The sequence below is a fragment of the Mesitornis unicolor genome, unplaced genomic scaffold, assembly GCF_000695765.1.
Source record: "Mesitornis unicolor isolate BGI_N332 unplaced genomic scaffold, ASM69576v1 scaffold13962, whole genome shotgun sequence".
NCBI lineage: Eukaryota > Metazoa > Chordata > Aves > Mesitornithiformes > Mesitornithidae > Mesitornis > Mesitornis unicolor.
Window position 1 is genome coordinate 12,501 of NW_010171357.1, and position 11,658 is coordinate 24,158.

Genomic DNA, 11,658 nt, shown 5'->3' on the forward strand with positions numbered 1-11,658 from the left:
CAAGCCATAGGTCATAGGGCTGACAGTATTTGTTAACACAGTGTGCCTTACCATGTACAGAACTTTCTGGTAATAAATGTTTGGTTTATTTGCAGAGCTATTACAGTATGGAGGATATTGGGTAGCTGAAAAAAGGAGAACCATATGGTTTTAGATGGATACAAGTGACAGATTGTTTCAAGGAGCAAGGATATTTCAAGGAACTGTCTATTGTAGAATAAAGGCTTATTACACATCTACAAGTATATATGTGTAATGTACAAGTTACGTGCATATATGTGCAGTATACAACTATGATAAAAGCTATCTACTTTGGTTCCTTTTTTTATTTTGGATTCTTACAATTAAAGTTACTGCAGCTTATATTTATTATGGCACTCGAATCACTGTGTATGATCACACCATATATAAAGATTCTGGGTTTTTATCCATTTTAATCTTTTTTTGGAAACAAACAAACAAAACCCCACAAACACACACAAAAAAACAACCAAAAAACCAAACCAACCACAAAACCTCACACCTTCCCAAACTAAAAAACCAAAACAAAACCCAAAAACCAACAACCTGGATTCTTCTTTCTAGAAAGACAAAGGGTGAAGGAAGAAGAGAGGAACAAAGTATCATGTGGGTATTTTTATGTAAAATTCTGCTGAAACTTTTAAAAGGTGAGTAAGGGGTGGTACTGCTCCATTATGAAATATCACTTTAGTTTTGAAAGCAAACTTGATTTAATTTAGCATCTCCTCAAGCTACGTTTTGAGTTGAAATGGCTTCATGACATCTAGAGGAAGGCCCTAGTACAGGAAATATTTTCAAATCAGAACTTCTTAATAGCATTAAACATCAGCATCCCACTCTTATGAATGATAAATAGAACATTAAATTGGACAATTCTGATTACTGAAAGCATGTGGAAAATTTGTCATAGAGGATGGTCTGGTCTTTCAGGTTTCATGTGTTTCCTTTTTTGAAAGAACATTTCAAGTTATGTTACTGAAATGTACAATTACTAGAGAAATAGGAATAGGTAGGTAAATACTGATGCAATTCTTATGTATCCAGATAGCAGAAGGGTCGGCAAAAAAATCAAGTTACATTTAGTTCTCAATTAGGCCAGAACATGCAGTCCTTTCCTGTTTGAGAAAAGTAAGCAACTTGATTAGCAGTCACTTTGAAAAGTTAGTGTGCGTACAGGGAGCTGTGAATGTGAAGATGTAATGTAAAAACATAATTAATGAAAAATGTGCCTTTTAGCTAAAAATTAAAATAATTTCAAATGCTGGTTTTAGCAGTGCAAGTTGCCTTTAGTTTCAGTGGCATACACACTTGAGTAAGGGAATCAACATAAAAACTACATTTAATCATCTCTCTTTTCCTCTTGCTTCTCAAGGGAATTTCTCGTTTTCACTCAAAAAACCCCAAACCCATCTATCTCACAAGTTGATTAAAATTAACTTTTTTGGAACCTAAAAATAGCAAAGCAAATAATACTGTCTGGAATTAAATCAAGTAACCTTGATCAAACAATTAACTTATCCTCTATTAAATCAATATTTGCTGATGCTAATACTGGAGCTAGTTCCAGTAGTTGAAGTAACAGCCACTGATTTAGTGTCTTTATTAGCAATAATTAGACTGCTGTCTTTCCCCAGTGCTACTTCTCAAAGCTAGCACTTGGCTGATGTGTAGAAACTGGCCTAGACAATACCTACAGTACACGCTCTACAGGCTGTTAAAGCTTCTTTTGAAGACCGTGTCTGGTGGTGTGACTCCACAAGGGTTGAAGTGACTTCAGGTGTGTGGCCATAGCCCAGCTTAGATCAACTGTTGTGGAGCCACAGCTTCAGGCTATTTTAGGAAGACAATTTTTGATTATGTAAACTCTAACAAAAGCACTGCTGTTGCAGTATCAGTACATTCTCTTCGGAATTTTTCTCAACATACTACTCCAGTGGTGCTTTTGTGGCAGCTTCCGTTCACAAAAGGTTCACGTCACCCCAGTACCATTCTGTCCATCCTTAGCAGCACTTCTATCAGGGCACTTAACTGTGATAAATTAGGAATTAATTTGCTCTGGTGTGTTAATGTGACCATGAAGCTTTCTACTAGACCTTTATTTATTCTCTTTCCATTTGTATAATATATTCTTTGCTTCTTGGATCTCATTATGTTCTTTTGGCTGTTAAATTCTCTTTAAACAACCTTATGTAGGCTGATCTTACATTTATTTTTGTTTAGGGAAGGATTTTCTTTGGCATGCTCTCAGGTTTGCAGTAGCATCTCAGCCTTTGTTTTGGTCCTGAATTAGCTGATCAGAAATTACTTTGTTATTCTCCGGATCCTGAAAGATGTTTTGTTTCAGATCTAGCATTACATAATCCAACAGATACCTAATGAACATATGTAACAAAGTGAGAGATGCAACAGCAAAATTGTAGTAACAACAAGAAGTAAAGTTTGATAATGGGCTTGCAGTGTAAAAATTACTGTAGGACATCAGACTGGACTACCTTAATTCCTTTCTGACCTTCACAGTTGTTTACTCTTGAATCTATACTTTCTTAGCAAAGAGAATCTTGCTCCCAAGTATGGGTCCATTATTAGGATTAAAAGATGTATTATTTTTCCTTTGAAAGATAGGCCATAAAGAAAATATAATGTAAATTATGGAGCTGTTACTTTTTTCTGTAACCCCCAAACCAGCATTAAGGTGAATGAAGAAAATACTCAAAGGAACACAAGACTATGAGGCTACTGTGTGATTTGGGAATTTTACTTTTCATTATTTTGTACAAAACTAGTATGGGAAATAATGCATTTAATGGCCTGAAATGCAATGATCAGGGAAAAAAAATGTTCTGGGATCACAGTTTATGAACATGAAAGTGCTGTTTCTTTTCATTTACATGTGGTAACTTTTTTCAAAGTTACTGCTAAATAGGATGTCTGTCATTATTCATCTAATAATCCAAGTGCAGTGGTGGTATTAGGTAGTGAATGAGGAAAGACCGCATGATTGTACCAGCCAATACATGTTACTTGCAAAGCTATCAGAACCTCAGTGATGTTGAGAAACACTGGCAAATGCTGATCTAAAAGCTGATTATAATAATGTTGTCTTTGCAGACATGTTAATATTGTTTGGGTTTGCTACCTATGACATGAGGACTTTTCTGAAATAGCTGTCTTCTCTGTATTACTGTCTTTATTAGTGGTCATCTAGTTCTACAAGGCAGGTTAACTCTTTCTGTTATGTATTTGAAATCAAGTACCAATATATAACTTTTTTAGGATATTCTGTATGGATAAAACCATACAGAATCTTAAAAATTTTTTTAAATTTAAATTATTCTCATAAGAATCATTATACATTATAGCTAAATTCAGCATTTCCTAGGTGCAGTTTTTTGCAGTGGTTAATAGCCTTTTTTCATGAAACTGTATTATCTTATAGTGCTGCACCTTTCCAGTGGGAAGTTGTAATCAGTGGTGTAAATTTTTACTGTAATAGAACCAGATTGACACAATCACTTGGTTTAATTGCAGATTGGCAAAAGAAAAAGTTATGTATGAAAAAGAAGCAAAACAGCAAGAAGAAAAGATTGAAAAAATGAAAGCTGAAGCATGTGATGATTATGGAATTAAGAAGCAGGTAAACTATCCTAGAACTTGTTTTACAAAATCCTTCTTTATTTGCATTTAATCACAGTCACACTTAAATAAAAGACTCTCCTGAACCTTTTCCAGACTTCTGTTTTATAAATACTGTATTAAATTTCTGTCAATTATAAAAGCCTAGGAGTGTGTAGTGTAGTCACTGGCTAGCAAGGTGTGTGCTGTAGTTTCATCTGCTCAAGAGTATGGTTTAGTGTCATTATTACAATACAATTACATTTTACTTGGAAGATTACCCCAAAAGGACAGTGGTGTCTGACAGTTGGTATATGCCCTTCTGGAAGGAGAAGGAGGGTCAAGTTTCCTTGTCACCGAGAAAAGGCTTGGGTTTGGGAGATTTGTGTTTATTCTTTATTGAAGTTTGGCATATCTGTGTTTAACTGCAACTTTTATATTCTTTCAGCTAGATACATTAACTTATATGTATTTTCCCTGAGCATTTCCCAGATGTTTTCTCTTAAATCTTCACAGAAACGGACACTGTAAATAAAAATTATTTTCACTTGTTTCAGTAGTCTGGTGGCATCATGCTGTAAAACCTACTGTTCTCCCATCTTAATTTTTTAACAATGGGAGAAGACGTTAAACAGAACTATATTTAAAAAAAAGAGAAAAACGAAAGTAAGATAGGAGAAAGCCCTTTTAGAGCAAGCTAAAACAACTTTTTAATTAAGTTCAGATTTCAGTTTGTGTGTGTATGTCCTGCCTTTCTCTCATTATGCCATGGGAAAGAACTACAAATAAAGAATTTGTGTACAAATGAAGAACTGTATTTCTAGACCTGAGCTGTGTCTGCCTCACCACTGAGACTGCAAAGTCCTACAAAATAGTAGTCTTTCTGAAGATCTGCTGGTGCTAACAAGAATTAATGAATGCAATTCCCATTTTTAGTGTCCCCCATTCATCAGATTATTTGACTGCACCATGGTATTTCCGCAGTGACCTGCAGAATATCATGAAAGTCAAAAACAGTGGAGGCTCTGAACTTCTGCTGTGAAATGAAATGTTACACACTACTGGAAGGTATTCTCGAAGACCAATGAGAAAAGCCTTCACGGAGAACAGTCTTGATTAATTCAGAAATTGCCTGATCTGCTTTGAAAGCAATCAGTTTCTCCAATTACATCTTCATTGGTCTTTTAGTGCACTTTGCATTCTGGAAGTTGTTAATATTTTAGGTTATGAAGAATTTGGAGGCTCAGAAGGAATACACACACTTTCTATAGGATCAAATCTATTGCTCTAAAGAAAATTGTATAGTACCAGAAGAGTTTGCTAAAAAACTTATTTTGGATAGAGTTAATACTTTGAGAAGTTCTTCAGGAAAAATGTTTACAGTTACACACTTTAATAATTGCTTTTAGTTAATAATTCCTATGGTTGTAGTCTTTTATTTCAATAATGAAATGTAACATTTGGTGGCTGGGAATTAATCATTTAAGACTAAGAAAATAATTATTATTTCAGCTGAGGTGTTGGCTAAATTGGGTATGTATATACAAATCAATCCAGAGTTGAGGGGGGGATGCTTAAAAGCATTGCTTACCTCTTAATGTACTACTATTCCCATTTAGCTTTCTAGTTACAACTCTGCAGTAGAACAGTTTAACAGTACAGAAGTGACTACAGGAAATTGTATTTTAAAACTAAGAATGTAATTCCTACACTGTATGTAGACTTCGGGGTGTGTTCGGTCTATAAGGAGGGATCAGTCCCCTTGTAGAACAACAGTTAAAGAGTTTGAGTATTTTTCTCCTAACTCCATGTACTGTGGGGCAGCTTATGGTTCCTGTGAACTCAAGCCATCTTGAGCTGAGGCAGTGACCAACTAGGGTAGCTGGCAGTTGAGTTCTTATAGCACCCAGGACTACAGCTTACAGATCCTAGATTTATCTGCCTTCCCAGATTGTTTATTGAGTGGTATATATAAAATATATTACTGCTTTTCATATAATCTACCAGCTTTACAGTACACAACTATTTAGGGATGCTGGCCCAAGGAAGTCATACTTGGATATTCTCACTCCTGTAGGTGTTCCTTATAGAATGAGTTTCTTCTACAGGAAGCAGAAGGAATAATCTCATGTGGTCTATGGCACACCTCATTCCATGGAAGTTACAAACCTTTATTTATTCATTCACTGCTGAGAGTGTAATATGCGGAGGTTTTAGTCCTATTTTTAATACAGTCCAACACTGAATTTTTAAAAGTTGTAATAGCAGTGAGAACTAGAACTTGGGGTGCTTAACTTTTTTTTTTTAACATTTGTCACCCATCTTTGCTTCATTACACAGGTTTTGCTCTAGATTCTCTGAAAGAAAATTAGAAACAGTTTTTAAACCCTTTATCTCAAAAATTACTTGAACTAAGAACTTAAGTATATGACACACAAAACTTGCTAATAATGTCTTACTACATAAAACCTTCCTGAATGTGTGAATACATTCTTAGCTATGGGTTATCTTTCCTTTTACAATGACCCTTCAGTATAGCAGCATTAATACTGAAAGGAGAATACATCAGAATGACAGAATGAAGTAAGCCATTTAAAGGGAACACCTTCTGTTGCAGGTTATCCTGAATGCAGAAGACATATTTAAATATTTAACAGATTTTAATTTCTATATAGATTTAGCATTACTGAACAAATCTGCATCTCTTTTATTCTCAGTGGTTGGATTTCAGTTCCAGAAATGTTCCATGAAATAAATGTTCTCTTGTTTAAATCTGAAGTTGTTTCCTGTAGGAGGAGGCAGGATGTTCAGATTCAGTGGGGTGCCAGTTTAGTAATTTTGTTCAAAGAGCATGGTGAGAATAATCTTTCTCCTAAAATGAAGCGCAAGGAGAAGTAATAACTTTTTATGCATGATAAGCATCAAAAATATGAACCTGCTGGTCTTTGCTTTTCATTTTTCTTTACCTTTGTCTTTCAGTCAGAGCCTCCTGCAGTGTGCACACAATGTGATCAATAACTCAATAACTTTTTTCATGCAGTAATTATCTCTATGTGGTATTACCTGAACACTGTTTTTCTTTATTACCCAAAAGATGCAGGAGATATTTATATAACCAGCTGATCCCATTTTGGATGAAGCTGCTTGAAGACAGCAGGAGAAAGTTAGCAAGGAGAAAGTTTGTTTTAAATAGCCTTTTTAACAAATGCTGTATGGAAAGCTTATCAGGTAGTACTTTTTTTCCTAAGGGAAAAATTATTCTAAATACTCTCTTGCACTTCATAGTTTATACTTAAGTAAGCACAAAGTAAGCTAACAAGAGTTTTAAGCAATTATGCTAAGTGTTGTCTTTTAATAAAGAAACTTATTCAGAAAGTACATACAACTGTTCCGAAGTTCCTAGATAATGACTGGACTACGGATTTTTCAGAGTAAAGACTTACCTTAAAAATTGTTCCTATGTGGAATACATTTTCATTTTACTGGCTTCTAATTCTTACAGATTGAGATCTTACAAGAGTCACGAATGATGATTCCAGACTGCCAGCGCAGATTAGAAGTTGCACATGCAGATCTTACTCAACTACTAGTAAGTATAGCACCATAACCCACTGATCAAGAAATGCTGCTGTTCCTTGATGAACTTGGATAAACACGCTTGTCTGCAGTGCAGTTGAAATATAATAGAACTGGATTGAAGAATTACATTTTCTAAGTCCCAAGGCTAGCATCCTATAACATACCAATACTTCATTTCAGGTAACTGCCTTTGCAGGCTTAGTCTTCAGTCTATGAAGACTGTGTGTGTTAGAGTATTAGAAGCTGTCTTTAACAGAATGTGCACTCAATACACACCTGAACTGCTAGAATGGACTCTGAATTCCTGTGCTAGGTCACAGAATGTTAGGAGTTGGAAAGGACCTCTGAAGATCACCCAGTCAAATCCCCTTGCCAGAGCAGGATCACCTAGACTGGGTCTCACAGGAACACATCCAGGCAGGTTTTGAATGTCTCCAGAGAAGAAGAATCCACAAGCTCTCTGGGCAGCCTGTTCCAGTGCTCACAGTACGGTTACATGATCAGAAAAAGTAGTTCACCCACTTCAGGTAGTTTTCTAGATAGTGTACATGTATATAATATGCTTGTAGTGAACTGAAATAAGCAAAGTATTTTCATTACTATGTTTATTATGGTATGGACAAGAAACAAGACAGCTGAATCCTTGCTGAGTACTGCTTTATATTTTATTAATCAGGTAAGCACTAGTGCCACATTTTAAGATACAGATACCTGCAGAAATAAATATTATCTTGTACAAATAGATTAACTGAAACTATACTAAGTGTGAAGATAATCATGCCTATTCTAAAAGCTACCTTCTCATCAAGAATTAAGCTACACATTACCACTGTGAGGCTAAAAATACATACCCTAAATTAAGCCCCAGACACATTTGATGGCTACGATGCAAATCTCTTCTCAAAGGAAAACTCAAGGTGTTTTATCTTCAGGTAGTATGCCTCTACTCTTTTCCAAAATAGATACTCACCTGGCACTAAAAGTACCTGGCAGGACTTAAGGTTCATTTGTCATTCAGCTAGTTACTTAATAGTTAGCTGGTCCAGATTTCAGTGGCATGCAGATGTGGTGCTATTGATCCATATAGTGTGCTGTACAAACTTGAAACAAGGAATAGGTAAAGATACTACTGTTTTTAAGAATTCGGTTGTTTACAAGAATTGCCTTCTGTGCTTAGCTCACCTTCAGTGCTTACCTCTTAAAGTACTGGAAAACTGGAATAAGGTCTCCATGGAGCCTTCTCTTCGCTAGGCTGAACAACCTCATCTCTCTCAGCCTGTCCTTATAGGAGAGATGTTCCATCCCTCTGAGCATTTTTGTGGCCTCCTCTGGTCCCACTCCAATGGGTCCATGTCTGTCTTGTTCTGAAGACTCCAGAGCTGAATGCAGTACTCTAGGTGGGGTCTCATCAGAGTGGAGAAGAGGGTCAGAATCACCTCCTTCAACCTGCTGGCCATGTGTTTTTTTGCAGCCCAGGATATGTTTGGCTTTTTGTGCTGTGAGCACACATTACTGGCTCATGTCTAGTTTTTCATTCACCAGTACTCCCAAATACTTCCTTGCAGGGCTGCTTTCAACCCCTTCATCCCCCAGCCTGTCAGTACAGTTCCCCAACCCATGTGCAGGACCTTCTAGTTGGCCTTGTTGAACCTCATGAGGTTCACATGGTCCCACTTCACCAGCTTGTCCAGGTCCCTCAGGCATGTCAATCATACCACTCAACTTGGTGTCACCTGCAAACTTGCTGCAGGTGTTTGTGATCCCACTGTCAATCTGTCACTGATGAAGATACTAAACAGTACTGGTCCCAGTATGGACCCCAGAGGGACACCACTCATCACTAATCTCCATCCAGACAATGAGCCATTGACCACTACCCTCTGGATGTGATCATCCAACCATTTCCTTATCCACTGAACAGTCCATCTGTCAAATCTCTCTCCAGTTCAGAGAAGGATGTTGTGGGGGACTGTTTCAAAGGCATTACAGAAGTCCAGACGGGTGACATCCATTGCTCTTCCATTATCCACTGATAATAGTCACTCCATTGTAGAAAGCCACTAGGTTGGTCAGGCAGGACTTGCCCTTGGTGAAGCTATGCTGGCTGTGTTGAATCATCTCTCTGTTCTCTGTGTGCCTTAATATAGCTTCTAGGAGGATCTCTTCCCTGATGTTCCCAGACACAGAGGTGAGGCTGACAGGTCAGTAGTTCCCAGGCTCCTCCTTTCTACTCTTTTTAAAAATGGGTGCAGTGATTCTCTTTTTCCAGTCACCAGGGACTTCACCTGACTGCCATGACTTTTCAAATATCAGGGAAGATGGCTTGGAAACTACACAGTGGCTTGGCAACTACATCAGCCAGCTCCCTCAGGATGCTGGGATGCATCTTGTCAGGTCCCATAGACTTATGTATGTTCAGGTTCCTCAGGTGGTCTCAAACCTGATTTTCTTTTGCAGTGGGGGGGAACTTTGCTCTCCCAGTCCCTGTCTTGCAGTCTATCCACAAGAGGTATGAGAAAACAGGTTGCAAATAAAGACTGAGGCAAAAAAGTTGTTACAATGTTACTCATCTGTTGTTACCAGGTTTTTTCCATAGTTACCTTAAGTTTTATCCAATGTCAGTTATTTTCAAAGTACTCAGAAATTTTGTTTTTGATTCTAGGAAAATGAAAAAGAATTGGAAGAAGCCGAAGAGTATAAAGAAGCACGTTCCATACTGGAGTCAGTGAAGCTGGAAGCCTAGAAGTTTTTCAGTTCTCTCTTTATATGCATCAGCACTGGGTCCATTCCACAGTTTCATTTGACTACGGCTCTATTACTATTGTTGACTTGCTAAGTTTCCCATTATGCAAACTGGCCTTTCTCTAACTGCAAAATGCATCAAATAATGGATGTTCTGACACATCTGTGTGTTCTATGTTCAGGCAAAACAGAAACATTTCCAGTTCACCTTGATTACAAAAAGGAAAAATAAAGCTGATTTAACGTAAGCATAACAGTGTGATATCTAATGTACAGAACTTAATCTGAACAATCCAGGCTAAGAAACAAAGTTTAGCTATGTAAGGAATATGAGGGACCAATATTTTAGAATTAAATAGAATCATAAAATAGTTTGGGTTGGAAGGGACCATAAAGATTATTTTAGTTCCAACCTCCCTGTTATGTGTTGGTGTGATGAAGCACCTTATATGCTTCACTAGATAAAACACTGGCCCAAAGAGTTGTGGTGAATGGAGTTAAATCCAGTGTTCCCCAGGGCTCCAGTACTCCTATTTTAATATATTTATCAATTACATGAATAAGGGAATCAAGTGCTCCCTAAGTTTGCAGATGACACTAAGTTGGGAGGGAGTGTTGATCTGCCTGAGGGTAGGAAGGCTCTGCAGTGGGACCTGGACAGGCTGGATCAATGGGCCAAGGCCAATTGCATGAGGTTCTGCAAGACCAAGTGCTGGATCGTGCACTTGGGTCACACCACCACCATACAGTGCTACAGGCCTGGGGATGAGTAGCTGGAGAGCTGCCCAGAGAAGAAGGACCTGGGGGTGTTGATTAACAATCAGCTGAATACAAGCCAGCACTGTGCATGCTTGCTTGCATCAAGAGTAGTGTGGCCAGCAGGATCAGGGGAGTGATCCTTCCCCTGTACTTGGCACCAGTGAGGCTGCACCTCAAATACTGCATGCAGTTTTTGGCCCCTCACTACAAAAAGGACACTGAGATACCCAAGTATGTCCAGAGAAGGTTAACAAAGCTGGTGAAGGGTTTAGAGCACAAGTCTTATAAGAAGCAGCTGAGGGAGCTAGGGTGGTTTAGTCTAGAGAAGAGGAGGCTGAGGGGAGACCTTATCACTCTCTACAACTACCTGAAAGGAGTGGGTAGCGAGGTGGGGGTCAGTCTCTTCTCCCTGGTAGCTAGTGATAAGACAAGGAGTAACAGCCTCAAGTTGCACCAGGGGAGGTTTAGGTTGGATATTAGGAGGAATTTCTCTACTGTAAGAGTTGTCAAGCACTGGAACATGCTGCCCAGGAAGGTGGTTGAGTCACTATCTCTGGAGGTGTTTAAAAGATAAGCAGATGTTGTGTTTGGAGACATAGTCTAATGGTAGACTTAGGGCTGGTTCAGTGGCTGGAGTCAATGATCTTAAAGGTCTTTTCCAACAAAAAACATTTTGTGATTCTATGATCTGAAATAATTTCAAGCCTTTGTAGCATAACAATCTGTACTGAAAGAAGAGATGGACTAATCAACACTTCAAAGTCACCCGTGTTTTTTCTATAATGCAGTTTATCTGTAATTTTATCAAGTATGTATTCCTTGTTTATCTTTGAGACCAAGACAAAATTAAGAGTTGATTCCAAATCTTTCTCAGTTTGCCTGGGTTTGATTCATAGACCCCAATTCACACCATTACCATTGATCAAAATTCTGTTACTTTTTCAG

The 11,658-nt window shown here is 37.8% G+C and overlaps 1 protein-coding gene across 1 annotated transcript; it reads left to right on the plus strand.

The window, feature by feature from the left end:
* The first annotated feature begins 3,553 nt into the window (after positions 1–3,553).
* TBCA (tubulin folding cofactor A) lies at positions 3,554–10,164 on the plus strand. Its single transcript, XM_010180002.1, has 3 exons — positions 3,554–3,655; positions 7,136–7,222; positions 9,875–10,164. The coding sequence occupies exons 1-3, from the start codon at positions 3,569–3,571 to the stop codon at positions 9,953–9,955; spliced, it is 255 nt and encodes an 84-aa protein (XP_010178304.1). The 5' UTR covers positions 3,554–3,568; the 3' UTR covers positions 9,956–10,164.
* Positions 10,165–11,658: the final 1,494 nt, after the last annotated feature.

Excerpts from the sequence above, each read along its gene's own strand:
- TBCA (XM_010180002.1), top strand. The coding sequence starts at position 3,569 with ATGTATGAAAAAGAAGCAAAACAGCAAGAAGAAAAGATTGAAAAAATG. Across the intron at positions 3,656-7,135 it reads ATTATGGAATTAAGAAGCAG|ATTGAGATCTTACAAGAGTC; the intron begins GTAAACTATCCT and ends TAATTCTTACAG. Across the intron at positions 7,223-9,874 it reads CAGATCTTACTCAACTACTA|GAAAATGAAAAAGAATTGGA; the intron begins GTAAGTATAGCA and ends TTTTGATTCTAG.